The sequence below is a fragment of the Triplophysa rosa genome, linkage group LG12, assembly GCF_024868665.1.
Source record: "Triplophysa rosa linkage group LG12, Trosa_1v2, whole genome shotgun sequence".
In the NCBI taxonomy this organism is placed as follows: domain Eukaryota; kingdom Metazoa; phylum Chordata; class Actinopteri; order Cypriniformes; family Nemacheilidae; genus Triplophysa; species Triplophysa rosa.
In genome coordinates this window covers 7,577,737-7,595,515 of record NC_079901.1, presented here as the reverse complement: position 1 = coordinate 7,595,515, position 17,779 = coordinate 7,577,737, and the positions used below count along the sequence as shown (strand labels likewise).

General features: G+C 37.8%; 1 protein-coding gene across 5 annotated transcripts in view; it reads left to right on the top strand.

The window, feature by feature from the left end:
- The window catches only part of aplp2 (amyloid beta (A4) precursor-like protein 2), an 83,624-nt gene that overhangs the window by 61,521 nt on the left and 4,324 nt on the right, over nt 1-17,779 (top strand). For 3 of the 5 annotated variants that reach the window (XM_057348137.1, XM_057348135.1, XM_057348133.1), the window contains 5 exons: nt 228-356; nt 8,764-8,863; nt 11,364-11,549; nt 12,035-12,070; nt 16,510-16,592. In XM_057348137.1, the coding sequence (XP_057204120.1) occupies nt 228-356; nt 8,764-8,863; nt 11,364-11,549; nt 12,035-12,070; nt 16,510-16,592 (534 nt within the window). The remainder of the gene's footprint in view (nt 1-227; nt 357-8,763; nt 8,864-11,363; nt 11,550-12,034; nt 12,071-16,509; nt 16,593-17,779) is intronic. The other 2 variants (XM_057348136.1, XM_057348134.1) reach the window with 1 other exon arrangement.

The following is a 17,779-nucleotide window of genomic DNA, read 5'->3' as shown; positions in this document are numbered from 1 at the left end:
TACATGATGCTTAATCTACCCAAATGAGTTCCACGAAAAGAGCCGGGCCCGAGCTAGCAGAAGCAGGTGCTCAGCATCTCCGCTAATCCCCTTATGTTCGCCGTCCTGCGGATCTCGCACGTCTTTGATCCTTGCGCTGATTCACGGATCGCGAGGAAACATCCGCCTGACTCTCCCTGCCTTTTATTTTGGCTCTTCTGTGGTCAATTTATCTCCTCTCTCGGCAGCCTCACCGTATCCTGCAGGCTCTGAAGAGGTACGTACGTGCGGAGAATAAGGATCGCCAGCACACCGTTCGCCACTATCAGCATGTTCTGGCTGTGGACCCTGAGAAAGCCGCCCAGATGAAGTCACAGGTCAGTGCAGCACCATCGGCATACTCATCACGCTGAATCGAATATTGTACATCATTCTCTTTTTTGCCATCTTAAACACAGTGTTTGCCAATATACTGCGGCTTTTGCAGTTGTCGTGTCAATATAATCATTGTGTTAGGTTTTAAAAGGAAAGTGCTAGACATAGAACAGGAAGATCACAAGGTCGTGTTTAAAGCCGAATGGACTCGCGTTACAGAACGAAAGTGTAAAAATAGAGGCTGTTTTTAAACGGGCACCCCCCTCGTCTTCTATCGGCGGGCCAAACAGATGCCACCCCAAACTAATGCCATTGGCTGAGCTTGGGCTTTGGGGTTGGTCAGGATGCTTAAATGTGTTTACACTGTTCAAAAGAATTACAATTTCAATGTAAAAACGCATATCAACTGGTTGTTGGAAGAAAACAACTCGCCACATTTTTTCCTAATTGCAAAACTTGAGCACTGAAAATATTCAAACACATTATTTGGGATTTTTTTGGTGGTGTAGAAACTAGACGCTTGTGTTTCAGGTTTTTTTTCCTGTGGTCTTGAGCCTAGAAGTTGAAAGGATTCTACAAGAGATCTTGAGTAGGTTTGCATGACTGGATTCTCTTTTTTGAAGAGATTAGCACTGTGTTGCTCTTTTGTAACATATCACACTTGCCGATTTGATTGGACGTAACGTTAGCCAATGGCATGTCTCGAAAATTGCATTCCGGACTGACCGGGACCAGGAGGTGTGCTTAGATCCGAGAATCATGAGAACCAAACACACATTCACAGCAGTTTATATGGAGTCAATTCAATGCCACCTATATTTGCAAAAAATAAGTTTTGCAAAAAAAGATAAAGTACTGAGAGATAAAATAAAGTTTTGCAAACAGGAACTTCATCAGCAATGATTTTGCAGCACGTCTTTTCCTTTGAAATACCTACTAATTCCTTTGCACCACCCCTTTAATTCTGCGTTTCAGCCAACTGTGCACTTGTGACTCGGTTTTACGCTTCAATTTTTTTGCGTGTTTATTCGTCCTTGCTTTGACGTTGGGGCGGGGTCAACGGATTGGGGCATGTATAACAGGCCTAGGCGTGCCTCCCTCGTTACGTCATCAGCGTGTGTCGATCGATCTTCATGGCAGAGTAGCTGCATGCAGGATCTCGGGTATGTGTAGTCGATTGGTTTCACGTGTCAAAGTTGTGTTTTGCTTCCTTCTGTGAACTAAATGTGTATTAAAACGTTTAATCACGTTAATGAATTTACAGATTAATGCGGTGGTTTTGTTAGCAATACACATGCACACAACATATAGTTGTTACCAATTTGCCCATAACAAAGTGGTTGCTTGCTAACGTTACACTTTCACTATATTAAACACTATACTGGTTTGGTTTGCCTTCTTGAGTTGTCAGAGTTTCAGTAAATACTATAGTTAAACCATGGTGAATATTCCTTAGTGTCATGTAACTTCATTTGATGCTAAAACTGAATTTTTTCTATTTTGCTATTGTTTCTGAGTTTGTAAAACACACTTAAGAAAAACTGTTCTAAATTAAAGGGTTCTTTGGCTTGTAACAATAGCAGAACAATTTTTGGTGCTGTATAGAACCCTTTTTATAAGGCTTATAAAGAACCTTACCCTGAAAAGTGCTATATAGAACCTCAGTGGTGCTAAAAAAGAACCATTTTATTATCAGAAGACAGGAGAGGTTTTATTTAGTTATTTTTATGAATTAATTTGTTAATAATATAATTATTTATTCTGATATATTATCTACTTTTCTTTTTCTAGCATTTTAAGATGTTTCACAGTTTAAAACAAGAAATGTAAAGGTCATGTAAACCAAATAATAATTTTATTTTCTACTGTTCAGAACATAAAACATATAATGTATTGCAATATACTGTATGTGTACATATTAACATTGTGTTCACAATTGTCCTTTCACAATTTTGCATTGTTGCAAAGCAGCTTTACAGAAAAAACAGATTAGATAGACAGATTATATATTAAAACTATAAAAAAATGGATAATATATATGAAAAGGACAGAGAGACCAAAGAAGCTGATTTTAGTGTAGATGCCACTCACATATGTTAAAATGATGACATGACAGAAGTTTGGCTAAGCTGCTTCCTGCCATATAAACATGTCTGCAGGTAATAAAGATTTAAGAAATGTAGATGGATCATTTTGACTAAAGATTAATTCATAAATTGTGTTGACTGCTGAATTTGCCTCAACCATTAAGCCAAAGACCTGCATCTATGGAATGATACTGCGGACTATATTAAAAAGGAATTGCAAACTGCATTTGCAAATGCGTTTTCTATTTGTTCGTGTCAAAATTGTGACATAATTCAAACGCAATTGCAAACCGTTTGCATTTGCATTTACTTGAACGTACAATGTCTGCCAAACTTCAAAAGGAAAAGCAAAGTCTATTTGCAAATGTGTCTTAGCTGTAGCCTATTAAAACCTAATGTGTTTAGCTGTATCACATGTATGTATCTACTTAAGTTCCAGTCGACGGTGAATGACGTCACTTCCCGATACAAACACACCCCGTTGAATAAGCCCACCCCCGCCATTGATTGACAGGTTTCTGTACAAGTTAGAGGAAACGCAAATGCAAAGGGATTTGCGATTTCATTTGAGTTTTGGCAGGCTTAATACGCGACGCCAGAGGAAGTGAAATGGCATATGGGGAATTGCTATTGCGATTTAAATATGGCAGGGTCGTAACTCGTAAGACACAGGTAATTCATTTGCAAATAGACTTTGCTTTTCCTTTTGAAGTTTGGCAGACATTGTACGTTCGCGTAAATGCAAATGCAAACGGTTTGCATTTAGTTTGACAAATAGAAAACGCATTTGCAGTTTGCAATTCCTTTTTAATATAGTCCGCAGAATAACTCCATATGCATCTGTGAGTTGGCTAACAATTCACCTAAAACAGAGAAAATACATGTGCTATAAGAATACACACAACTTATATTTCCAAAATGATTTAATAGTAAATAACTTTAATGTAGGAAGGGTATCAACTTTTTAAAAAGTAACATGAAGAAATCACCTTTTTAACACAGTTACTTCTTAGCTGAATGAAGGTTTGGTTAGCACTGTGAGAAATACCCATCTCTTCCAAGTTCACTCCCAACACAAGCTCACAACTCTGAAATATTAATAAATAAACCTAAATACATGTACCACGTTCTGCTTAGGAAACATTAAGATAATGTGCATGAAAATATTTGAGAAAAATGGTTTATAGGAGTTTCTGAACCAGTAGAAGTATGATTGATACAATTTCACCTGATATGTATACGCTTAACATTTTAACAAATTATTATCCTAGATAATTGTTAAATTAGAGCCCCATGAATTATATAACCATAAAGTAACCATAAAATATATGCTTAAGAACAGTTACCTGTGTGGTGTGTCAGTCTGCAGGCGCCTCAGCAGGACTGTTAAATCAGGACTTTGATGCAGGACAAACAACCAATCAGGTGGCAGCTTGTAAATAACTGATTTTGGTTCTTGTATTGAGAACCCTTTTCTCAATACAAAGCAGATTTTTTTTTCAGAAGACATGGTTCTAAATACAACTTTTAGCATCATTAAAGAACCTTTCAAGAACCATATTTTTTTAGAGCGTAGCATGCTTTTCTGTCTCTCACATGCAGATGGTTCAGAGCATCTGTTCAGACAGAAGACGCGCTTTGCATGCATCGGTAAGTAATAAATGTGTGCAGTCTTCCTTTTGCATCCTGCAAAGTAGCAAAGTTTTGCATCCTGTAACATTTTGATGTGTATATATAAATGTGTATACTTAATAAGTTTTGGTTTTGGGCTAGAGGTGTCCTGGATTGGAAGAAACGGAAAGAAATATCCTCAATTGGCATCAGTCCTTCTGTTTAAACATTAACATAAACTGGATTATTAACAGCATGTTATGTTACCTGTTTGAGGATCAATGAATGTTTGTATCTTTTCTAATAGTTTATAGTGTGTAGTGTACATCTCATTTGTTCTCAGTTTTAAAGATGGCTTCTTACAGTCACTGTACAAGAGGACTATTAGAATATAAAGCTAAAAGCCTATGCAGCTGTTTTGCACCAATGTTAAAACAAAACTCTGTTGAATGATGACATGCTGTAGCTTTAATGTTCTATCTGATTCTATTAAAGTTAATCTGATTCCATTCAAATTCTTGTGGTGTGAATTCTCAGAGGTTCGAATGTACTATTATGGCGTTTTTAAATGTGTAAAGTTTCTACAGGGAGTAATGAAAAATCACTTCTTCGGTATAAAAGGAAAGATTCAAAGGGGGTTTGAACGAATCAAAGTAATTTTATTAACAATATCAAGAAAAAAGTATCAAGAAAAAATACAAAATGATTATATGTATAATGGGCCATAGAGCGGAGTTACAAGCATCTCCCTGATCAGCTGCTACCTTGCTACCTGATTTATGCCCATGATCACAACACTGTACAATCTATACAATAATCTATACACTCTACAATCACAAACAACAGAAAGGTATAAGACACATCCTTTAGGTGGGACAATGGCCTGTCGGGGGAACAGGCACATTAACCCATGTTAGAGCAGTGGTTTTAAACTTGTTCCTGGGAACCCACTGCTCTGCACATTTTGCATGTCTCCCTTACCTAACACACCTGACTCAAATCATCAGCTCATTAAGTGAGACATCCATGAATTGAACTAACTGTGTCATATAAAAGAGACATACAAAATGTGCAGAGCGGTGGGTCCCCGGGTACAGGATTGAAAACCACTGATGTAGAGTAACCGTTAAACTGTCCTTTAGGATGTGATAGATCTGATAGATTCTACGATCTTGTAATTGATCCAAAATGATACCGTAGTGTTGTTGCATCTTGTTCATACGCCCAAAACTGATAGATCTAACAATCCAGACTTGGACGTCAGAGGGGAAGAACAGCAGGCAGGAGACGAAGTGATGTTATAATAAAATGAGCAAAGTTTATCGTATAGACAAAACATAACTGCGTTCCGATGCCCATTCTAACTCTGTCTAGAGTTCACTCTAACTTCGTCTAACACATTGAGCAGATGTTATTATACCAACATAGACAGTGGAAAATTACCGCTTCACAACATTGTCTCGTGACGTTATTATGAACCTTGAGAATGAGACACTGCAAACTCATATCTACTTGTGAAGACAATACAAATGCAGCATCCGGTAACACTTCAGTATAAGGGGCGATTCTCACCATTAACTAGTTGTTATTAGCATGCCTGTTATTGGCATATTGGCTGTTTATTAGTACTTATAAAGCACATGTTCTGCATGACCATACTCTACTACATCCCTAATCCTAACCAATACCTTAACCTAACAACTACCTTACTTGCTGTTAATAAGCAACAAATTAACAGTTTATTGAGGAAAAAGTTGTAGTTAATGGTTTGTTAATAGCGAGAATTTCCCCCTATTCTGAAGTGTGACCCAGCAGAATGTGGAATATAGCATTAAGAAAAGTAATACAAGACAGAAATGAATATAATATATACCTAATAAAGTAAATACATAGCTAAATAAAGAATAAAAATTAAAAAAGGAAATAAGAAATCAAATACAACACAAAATGTATGTCTGGACTCTCAAGTCAGAATTTCATCATCTTTAGGAAATACACACACACAAACAGGTTGCTTTTAAGAAATTTAGATCATTCCCTCCTCTTAATCATATAAGAGAACATTTGATCACATATGATGATTAGAAATCAAAGTTGTAAAAACATCTCTTTGAAAGCTCGATTGGAACCATTTTACATGCCCTTAGAAATGGACAGGTCATATTCCAGCATAAGCATGAGGAGGATATGTCTAGACATAATGGTTTGTTGTCTGATTATCATCGTGTATCTGACAAAGCAAATAAACAATTTCAACGTAATTTACAAGAGCAAAGATGATAAACACTCAATGACGCTACAAATGTAAAAATGCTTCAAAAATGACAACAACGTGTTAATTTGGATCGAAGACCAAAAGAAATATAGCTAGAGCGTACACACAGTTAAAATGAACTTTTAAAAAGTTAAACAGCTCAGAGTGGTGTACAGATTGACCCGTCAACAATTCTGATCTTCTAATTGTGACCTTAGTATCTCAAAACAGCTCCCGTCTTGAAATATAAATATCCTCGCAGAGTTTACAAAGTCTTGAAAGCTTTGTCTCACAGCAGACTAGTCTCGAGGCCGTAACGATATCTTATCCCATCTGCAGGTGGCTTTAGCAAGGCCTGAATCTCGCTGCAAATTCCTTGAACCTTCGAAATCAGTCTGTGAAAACAAAGAAAAAGGAAACGCAGACTCCGTTATCTGTTAAACCAGTGTTGAATTGGACCTGATTTAAACCTTTTTTTGACTCCCTTGTCTCTACAAGAACATTGATATGAGAGATATGGTGTAAGCTAATTTCCCATAGCCCCCCACTATCTTCATCATGAGATTGGCTACCAAGTCACTAAAAGACAAGGTTCTTCTCATGACTCCATTCTACAGCATTCGCCCGTCTCCTTAGAGTTTTATTTGGGAGTATATGAGCTAATTTACAACGAGTGATATTTGTCCATTTAGTCTTGCCTAATAATTTCACTCGGAAGGGTTAACCAAAATAACACTACAAAAAGACCATTTGCCCTGGCACAGTATTAAGTCCTTTCTCTTGGTCAGTTTCCAAGCTTCCTGAACTTGTTTCTAAAGTCCCTGACAGCATGTGATAACCTCAAAAGAACTCACCCCAATCGGTTTAGCCAATAAACGGAAACTTCACAGAATCAACGCAAAGCATCTACCTATGTCAGCCCCATCAATCCAACCATTCATATGTAAAAAGAAGTGAAATCCCATAATTCTTAGATTTAGGAAGTCACACTGTAATTCAAACACCCACTTTGTTATGGGCAAATTGATAACAACTATATGTTGTGTGCATGTGTACTGCTAACAAAACCTTCGCATTAATCTGTAAGTTATTTAATTTGATCAAACATTTTAATACACATTTAGTACACAGAATGAAGCAAAACACAACTTTAACACGTGAAAACAAACGACTACACATACCTGAGATCCCGCATGCAGCTACTCTGCCATGAAGATCGATCGACACACGCTGATGACGTAACGAGGGAGGCACGCCTAGGCCTGTTATACATGCCCCAATCCATTGACCCCGCCTCATGTCAAAACGAGGACCAATAAACACACGCAAAAAAAAGTGAAGTGCAAAGGAATAACCGAGTCGCAAGCCCACAGTTGGCTGAAATGCAGAATTAAAGGGGCGGTGCAAATGGATCAGTAGGTATTGCAAAGGAAAAGACGTGCTGTAAAATCATTGCTGATGAAGTTTCTCTTTGCAAAACTTATCTCTCAGTACTTTCTTTTATTTTTGTTTTCAAAACGTTTTTTTTTTCTCAATACCTGATTTTTCTTCTGCGATCCATTATTTTTGTTTGCAATTTTATTTATTTTTGCTCACTGTTTCTTTTTCTTTTGCAAAACTTGCAAATATATGTGGCATCGAATTGACTTCATATTCACGTTTATATCTTGTGTTTTTGTTTACGGATAAGTGACACTTCCTGTTTATTTCTGGTTTAATTGGGGATAAACTTCCTGGCGTCTAGTTTTTTGTATACAGCTGAAACTGATGGTGGCTTTTAGAAGTGTTTTATGGGATGGGCATTGACACAACAGTGCACCTAAATATAATGTAAAGTTGGAAATTGTCACCGAGCAAATGATATTTGAGAAGAAAGATGCAAGAATAACTTCAATTTCGGTCCGTTTATAGCACAAAGCTGTTGTATGGCTTCATAAGACTTGCATTCATTTTCTGCACTAAAAGCATTGACTGGCAGGCCCACAAAAACTTCTCTTCTTCCTAAACCAACCCTGTGAGGGCTAAATGCAGTGTTTGGGATGTTTCCGGAGGCCAGGCGTGCATTTTAAGGGTCTGCATGACAGCGTTAAAGCGTTTTCCCTGTGTATTTTTGCTTTCAGTTTTGACAGGCCCTTCATTGCCATCTGTTGCTGGTTTCTGAGCAATGCACACAAATGTGGCCATAACAAAGAAACAGGCGTGGTTGTTTGCACTCAGTCTCACAAACACACAATCAGTCATAACATTTTCCAGACGGCGAGTCACACTGCTCTCTATCCTCACCGTTGACATAATAAGAGCACCACAAATGTTCTTTTGTATTCAGTTTACAATCATTCATCCAAATCTAAGGATGTACTCTTTAAAAAAACAGACTTGTTTGATCCTGCAGACCTGGAGTGTTTTTATAAATATCGGTACAAGCTGCTTTTTTTAAAGAGTGTTTTGGTTTCCTAGGTGATGACCCATCTGCGGGTGATCGAGGAACGGATGAACCAGAGTCTCTCTCTACTCTACAAGGTGCCATTCGTCACAGAGGGGATTGAGGATGAGATCGGTGAGTGTGGGGGTCTGAGTCAGGGTGGAGGGCATGGCACAGGATGGGGAAGGTGGGCGTATTTGGAGAATAATGGAAAGATGCTCTTGAATGACAAGAAAACAGATCAGAATAGGTTATTTTTGATGGAATTTCTGGGTGATTTTTTTTCTGTTCTGATATTAATAATCAGTGTTTGAAATGCCACCTACATAAATGTATGTGTAGCTTATTTATATCATATTTATATTATATAATATATAATTATGCATTCAGTTTTTGAAGACAATGTTAATCATCTGAACGCTCTCATTTGTTTAGTCTATTAATATAAAAACAATAGATTCATATATTTATATTATCGCTATAAATGACATAATTTGATAGATTTTACAATACAGTTTTGCACAAAACAATAACGGAAGTTTTTGGTCTTTAAGATACTGAATATATTTATTTATTTGAATATATTTTATATATAGAAAGCAGTAAATCACAAAAAGACTAGCTGGGTTTTCACAGACTTGGGTCACAGTTTGTGAATCCGAAAGCAATGTGTTGTGATATGAGGTATTAGATATAGTTTTGAAAAATGTGGTTGCGTGTACATGTGACGGTAACAATTTAACATATCATCACTATGATCTGATGCAGAACTGAATCATACACCTATTAGGACATTGCGTGTTTACACTTGTCAGCATCAAATGTCTTCTGTATCTGTGTATTTGAATGGATCTTTGTGCAATATTTTTATAAATAATAAGTCTAAAGTAGAAAAATGGCCCCGGTTCAAAGTTCTCAATTGCGAGAGATTTCCCAAATTACTGAACGGGATTAAAATGATCAAAATGATGCCATTTGTTTTGTTTTGTCCCAGAGCTAATAAAATTCCTCTGTTGTGTGAATGTCTTTTAATGGCATTTTCTGTCAATTTCTATTCCAATTTATTTTCCACTTTAGCATGCTGTGGACCGTGGCAGACTTGTGTATTAAAAGAACAGTTCGCCCAAAAATGAAAATTCTGTCATCATTTACTTACCCTCAAGTTGTTCCAACAGTTCTGGGCCACTTTTGACTACCATTGTCATTTTTCCTACTACGGTAGTCAATGGTGGCCAAGAACTGTTTGGTTACAAGCATTCTTCCAAATATCTTTCTCTGTGTTCATCAGAACAAAGACATTTATACAGATTTGGAACAACTCGAGGATGAGTAAATGATGACAGTATTTTCATTTTTGTTAAACATGTCCCTTTAACTCAAATCCAACAGTAGCAAAATCGCCAGTGTTAAAAAGGTCAAATTAACACTCACAGTGTATATATAATCCACACTCTCAAAGTGTGGATTATATAAACACTGTGAGAGTTAGTTTGACCCTTTTTAACCCTGGCGATTTTGCTGTTTATGAATTATGCCCAGTCCCTATTTTTGCTAAATAACAACCTGCACGAAAGTGTCAGATTTAGTGTTGAACGTTTGCTCTTTGCTTTAACTGCGGTCTGTCACAGAGGAATTACAAGAGATGGTAAAACTCTACCACACACCACCTGCTTTAAAAAAAGAACCAAACCGAACGCTGACGTCAAGCTAACCACACCAAGCGTCTCGCCTTACCGCTACGTTCACTTCACATGGAGAAAGATTTACAAACATTCATCTTCAATGTTCTGAACAGAAGAAAACAAAACATGACCCGTCGACGTCTTCAGATGTTAAGATAATTACAAACATAAGCGAAATATCACTTCTTTATATCTCTCAGCTTGAAAACTTTCATCACAATCAAAGTCATTTGAAGTGCTTATGCAGTATGTGTTACTCTGTCTTTTTGGTTTTGAGTAGAAACAGTCAAGACGTACGTTAAGATGGCACTAGCCTGTTTTTCTTTTCTTTTCTCGTTTTCTTTTTGTTTGTTTTAGAAAAGGAGCTTTGAATTTAGCTGTGGTGTAGTATAGCGTGCAGTTTGACAGAACTGGGTCGAGACTCCGAATGCCCACGAGTGTGTGTGGAGATGTGTTGTGTTTAAGACGGACTCTGCGCTGGGATTGTTTCGAGGGTTTAGACGAGCAAGAATATAAGAAAATGCCAAAGACATAGAGAAGCGCTGCAGTAATTGTTATTTTGGGGGTAGTTTAATGCAGTGGTTCTCAAACTTTTTCGTTGTAAGGCCCCCTTTGTGTTAAGTGCATCGCTTTGCGGCCCCCCATATAAAGACGTATAATCTTAAACTTAGAATTTGAATTAAACCAAAAACATTCAGTTACACAATGCTGGAACCTCAATTCGTTTGGTTGGTGGTGTCATTTTTCTGATGTTTGACTGCATAAAATCTATGATAAATTTCTATATTTCATAAAATGCCACAAAATCTGTGGCCCCCCCTGAATCCATCATGGGGCCCCCAGTTTGAGAACCACTGGTTTAATGGGTTTAGAAGCTGCTTGCTTTCATCTCTTCCCTCCTGCGATTTCTCGGTTTTAACCGTGTTCTTCTCTCCATTTCTCTTTGGATTTAGATGAAGTTCTCCAGTTAGTTTACCAGGATCAAAAGGCAGATATGGACCAGTTCCTGTCCTCCATTTCTGAGTCTCAGCCCGATGTCACCGTGTCCTCCGAGGAGAGCGTGGAGGTTCCTGCCTTTGAAGGAAAGCCCTTCCGTCCCTTCCAAGTCAACTCGCTAGGCTCCCAGCCTGAACCCGAGGGTAAGTAAAAACAACATGAAACTCGTTTTTTAAGGTTAAACTCACGTTCGTGGTGGGCTCTTGTTTTAAGAGCCGGTAAGTTTCTCCGGCCCCATGAAGGTGGTGGTAATGTAATGTCCTATAAAGCTCTAAAGTTGTCTCTCTGGTCCTGTTCATTTACTCATGCCGTCGTGCCCGGACCTGCCAAGCCTTGAAGGGAAGCACAAAATGTGCGAAATCAAAGCCCAAAATACTAAAAAGAGCTGTGTAATAAACACATTAAAGCCCGGGGGGGTTTTCACAGTGATGTGCCAGTCCAGAAACACATCCTAATTTCGTATCCCCCGCTTTTATTTGTTTTTCTTTATCCCTGCGGGATTCTCTTCTCTGTCTGTAGACACAGCTTGTTATTCCTGACTTACTTCTCTTTTACTCACCTGGGTTTTTCTCTGTTTTTCTGTTTCAAAATGTTCTTGTTTTGTCTTTTGCTCGTGCTCAATGCCTAGGCGATCTCTCTGAACCCCCTCGTGCCTTCAAGAAAGGTGGGTCTCCGCTGCTTAACCTCTATTCTCTGTTTCGCCCCACTTCAGCCTCAGATCTTGTTTGCTCGTTGGTGTTTGTTTCATGCTTATAGGCCTGGGTAGTACAGATTTCCTAAATCACTTTTATATTCGTTAATATGGGAATATTACACCCAGCCCTACATGCATACATCTTTTATCATCTATCCTCGCGCTGTTTTGTCCTCGCTTTCACACCCTCGTCCGCCACTCTCCATTCCTGTCGGCCATTTTGTTGTTTTTTCCTCGCTCAGTCACATCCCGCACTGTCTGTCGGGGACAGCTTTGCGTCATGAAAGTCCAGGCAGCTTGTTAAGCTTATTAGTTGTTTAGGTGGGCAGATGAGGCTCGTGTAAATGTGCAGTAAAGAGGTTCAGGCTTCCTCTCCACCGTCTGCTGTCAGAAAGACAAATAACCTGCGAGCGGAGCTGCATTCAGACCCGGCTCCCCGTCGACAGCTCCTCAGGGTTCATTTGTCTACAAGCTTTCGTTAATTATTCGGCCTCCTCTCATTTCTCTTCTGTTATCTTGCACTCCTCATGAGAGGAGCTTGTTGATTTTAGCCGTCTGTTGCAGGAGTGCTCTTTCATTTTTTTTACATGACTGCCCTGTTTTACAGTTTAAGCCTGTGATCCCAACCTTTATGAGTAAAAGTAAGAAGCTGTTTTTTAGTGCTTGCTTATTAGCGCTTACTTATTAGTGGTTACTATGGCAAACATTACTGTTAAGGCCTGTTCATACCTAGAACGACAACTTTAAAAATAAAGCAAGTCTCCCTGTGGTGAAAATCACATTTTTAGATGGTTATTAGGGTTGTCAAGCGATTAATCGTGATTTGTGTTTTGTGTTTACATAATATATATCTGTGTACTGTGCATATTTATTTGGTATTTACAAAAACATACACATACATGCGTATATTTAAAGGAACAATACAGGGTTTTTAGGAGGATCTATTGACGGAAATGCGATATAATATACAAAACTATTTCTTCAGAGGTGTATAAAGACCTTACGTAATGAACCGTTATGTTTGTAATACCTTAGAATAAGCTATTTATATCTACATACAGAGCAGGTCTACATACATTGAATTCGCCGCCATGTTTTGTACAGCAGCCCTAAACGGACAAACAACTCTACAACGCGTGTTTGCTCTTCCTCTCCGCTGCGGTATTGTGGTGAAACGGTTCGCGGGAAGATCCGTGATCCGTATGGATCGTGCTCTCCGGTGCGGAACGCATGTGAACCGCGGATTAACTGAAAGTTTATTCATCATTGAGTAAAAGAGTAAAACGCGCTCTCGCTCGCTGTCCAGTTTCAGCTCCAACGCGCTCTCGCTCTCTCTCTCTCAAGTATCTGGACGAGTACGATATTAAAGCGGTTCCAGATAAACAATGAAGCTCAAAACTGCTCCGTCACACAGCTAACATTACAACAACAGCATATCTTGGTATCTTAGTATGTTACTCACATACTGATCCGAATCAAAGCAACCTCCTCGGGGGTGATTTTGAGACGATCTTTCTTTTGTACTTAAAATCCACAGAACGTTTATTTTATGTAATAAATGAGACTGCTTTCTAATGCCCGCAAAATCTCTTCCCTGCATCAAAATGAGAATGACATCTTTTTGTACTGTGGTGGCCACCGTCGTGTTTTGACTGAGCGATTCGTTGCAAATATATAACACAACGCTAGTGGCCGCTGTTAATCAAAAACTGCACCTTTAAGAAAAATATAAAATTAATAAACATTCATATATCATTTAAATTATTGGTACATATAAATAAATACATAAATTACATACATTTCCTAAATATTTATATGTGTGTGTGTGTGTGTGGACTTGGTGTTTATATGTTAGTGGGGACCTAAACCTGAATGCGCACAAACTCATGGGGACCCGTGTCACTGTGTGGACCAAAATTGAGGTCCCCACGGGCACAAAGCTTATAAATTGTACAGAACGATAATTTTAGAAAATCTAAAAATGCAAAAAGTTTTCTACGATCTTTAGGTTTAGGGGTTGGGTTAGGGGTAGTGGATAAAATATACAGTTTGTACAGTATACAACTCATTACGCCTATGGACTGTCCCCACAGAGATAATAAAAGATACGTGTGTGTGTTTATAAATGCAAAATTAAAATGCACAGTACACAGACATATATTATGTAAACACTATTTTTTATCCTGGATGCTATTAATCGCGAGTCATCGTTTGACAGCCCTAATGTATATATATTATTGTTTGGTTTATATGGTGTAGGGCTGTTACACGATGTATCGCATCCAGATTAAAAGTTTGTTTACACAGAATATGTGTCTGTCTACCATGCATATTTCTTTTGCATTTATAAACGGGTACACGTACACATACATTATTTATATTTATATTCATATTTATATATCATTTAAATGATATATAAATGTTTATTAACTATTATATTTGATATTTTTCTGTGTGTATGTGTCTATAAACACAAAATGAATATGCACAGTACACAAACATATTATGTAAACAAACTTTTATTCTGGACGCGATTTAATCGTTTAACAGCCCTAGTTTTAATATGCTTTAAGACAAACCATATGCAAATTCATCAGCAAGCACTATTGCTGAGTATTTGCCCCCCAAACTTAATGTTTTATCGTAATCGTGTTATTGTTTTATCGTTCATTAGCTGGACAACAATGATCTCAGTGATATTGTTCCTCTGTATCTTTAACCTTATAGTTGTGTTTTGAATGCTATTCTCCTGAATTTACTGTAGAATGATTTTTAAACCTTTATCGTTTTATGATGTGAACAGGTCTTTACTATTACTTAACTTGTAGCCAGGGTTAGAGATTTAACACTAAATATTGATCTTACCCAGCTACTGCTACAAACATGAATGAGAGCGCCACTCATAGTTTCTTTAGACATATGAAACTCTGAATGTTTTTTTGTCATGTCATCTGTGTCATGTTTTATTATTTTATTATATTGAAGTTGTCCGTATGTTCCAAACAGTGTCTGTGCAGATGGGGTCGTGTGTGTGTGTACTGTTGAAGCAGTGGATCGGTCGTGCATGTTTAAGCAATAAGCCTCTCTCTCTCAGACCTTGTGACTGCTACTGAACACAGTTAATCTTTCAGTGACGTTCACCTGCTGCCCTGACTGTTAAACAATGTGTGGGTGGAAGGCATTGTTCTGCTCTCGGTCAATCAGATTTCACCAATGTGGGATTATTGAAACCTGTGTTCATTTTATCCAGGTGTCTTTGGGAGTTGCTTGCATATAGATAGGAGGTTTAATACAGTTGTGAAAATGAAGAAAGCCTTCAACCCGAGGAGATTAAACAGGTTTAAAGGGATAGAAATTCATCATTTTATAATTTCCTCACCCTCATGCCATTCCAAACCTGTATGACTGACTTTCTTCCGTGCAACACAAAAGAAGAATTTTTGAAGAATGTTGGTAACCAAATAACATTGGACCCCCAATGACTTCCTTTGTATGGTCACAAGACCACTGAGACATTTCTTAAAATATCTTCTTTTGTGTGCTGAAGAAAGTGCCATATACAGGTTTTGACACGACGACAGGATTTTTATTGTTAGGTAACCTAGCTCTTTAATGTGTTTTCATATCCTTTGTGCATTTATAAAATCACATGTGTGTAATCTGTCATACATGCATATGTCACATGCTGCAAAAATGGCTCACACCTAGAGGAAAATCTTAACACTTAAACCAGCATTACATTACTATGTTAACTGATAACAAGATTTTATGTAATAATATCAATAAAAAGATTTTGATAAAATTTGAGTTCGTTTCGAAAAAACGAATATCGAAAAACTATTCTAATACATAGTGAAAAGTACACATTACAGTATATATTACACTATAGTATTTTGGTATGCTACGCTCTTATTTCACAGTATAATCATTTCTCAATAGATAAAGTCTCAACCTTCATTTGTTTTCTCCTTGAATAGCCTGAAATCTCATTACAGAGGTGAAATGGGTCACAAACAGCAGTTCACATTGACTTTAAATGATTCGAATTGTTGACCATGTACGTTGGTGTATTTATAGAACAGTTTTTGGTGGAGTGCTCACAGGATGTCCCAGAGCTCTTATTCTACTTGGAGTATGAGCTTTCGACCGCAGTAGATCACAGCCATCTTTACACTGAGCTTTTCTGGGCTGGTCCAAGAAATCTCAGTGTTGAGCGGGGTTTAAATTGTACATTTCTTATGTCGCACAGGGATGAGTCATTAATGAGATTCCATGCCGTTTAGCATTACTGACTAAAATGTCAAGGCAGAAAATGCTCGGCACAGGCTTATTGTGTAGATGTAGAATATAATGTGACATTTGAGTTTAATTTAAACCCGTGTTGCTCACTTGTGGCTGTTCCTCCGCAGGCTCTGGCATGAACGGTCTTGATGGTCTTATTGGAGCAGAGGAGAAGATCATCAACAGCAAGAGCAACATCAATGAGAAAGTGGTGAGACCACCGGCCGCCCCTCACACACACCACAGTCACTTGTGTTTGCTCAGATGCTGACGCTGGCACTCATGACTGAAATAATCGACAGCAGTTTCAGCTGAAAATATACAACTAACAGCACCGCATACTGCATTCAGAAAATAACAACCTCCCAGTAATGTGTTTATTCTAAATAGAAAACAAATGTACAGTGCCGCTATTCTCTTGCTGCCTTCCCAGCACTGGTATTTTATGGAAATGCAAATCTGGCTTAATTTAGTCTCGTCTCATTCATATCCCAGCATTCATTGCATTGCACGTTCACATTCCAGTTTCCTCAAACCACATCTCACATGAGATCCAGTGTGGTTCTGAAGGGCCGGGCTGGATTCTTCTAATGCATGACCTCTGTTTAAGAATGCGTGCCGTAGACTGCTCGTGTTGTTTGTATTTCAGCATGTCAGACTATCTAATATCACACAGGAGCAATCAGAAATGTGCTTATATGAAATATCTCTCACATCTACAGTAAATGACATCAAATGTTCTGAGAGCTCCTGGCTGTCAGGATGATGATGTTTTTAAATACACCTTTTTTTTGTATATTTGATGCCAATATAAAGAATAAACTAGATGAAGGTCAAACATTTTGATTGACAGCTGTTTTTTCATGCAGTAAATGAAGCCAATTGTGTTATTCAATGTAAGCAATATATTAATGATTTTGATTGATTTCATTCATTTTGGGATTTGCTCACAGCATTGCTAAACAGCCGTGTAAAAAATTAAGAGACCAGTCCAAACTTTAATTTCAAATCAGCATTTCTAGATGTATCGTGGTCATTCCAGTCCAGTGTTTGTTGAAATTCAACAAAATCAAACCTCAGGAGGAACTAGAAGTCATCCAACAGCAATGTGAAAGACTGACAGCATGACAAGAGACATGTGATGAACTGTGATGATAATCCAGGTTATCACTAAAAAAATTATATTTAAACTTTTATTTAAACGTGTAAAATATGACTGTTGTATTGGTTAAAAGTGAATCAGAACTTGTATTCTTTGCAGTATCTGAGGTCTGAAAAAATACAGAGCATCTTTTCTGTTATTTTCACCTGTTTCTCCAGTTTTCATTTTCTGCAATTTAATGCAAATAGATTTGAATTTGAAATTTGGAAGAAATAATGTAAGCAGTTCACAGAATG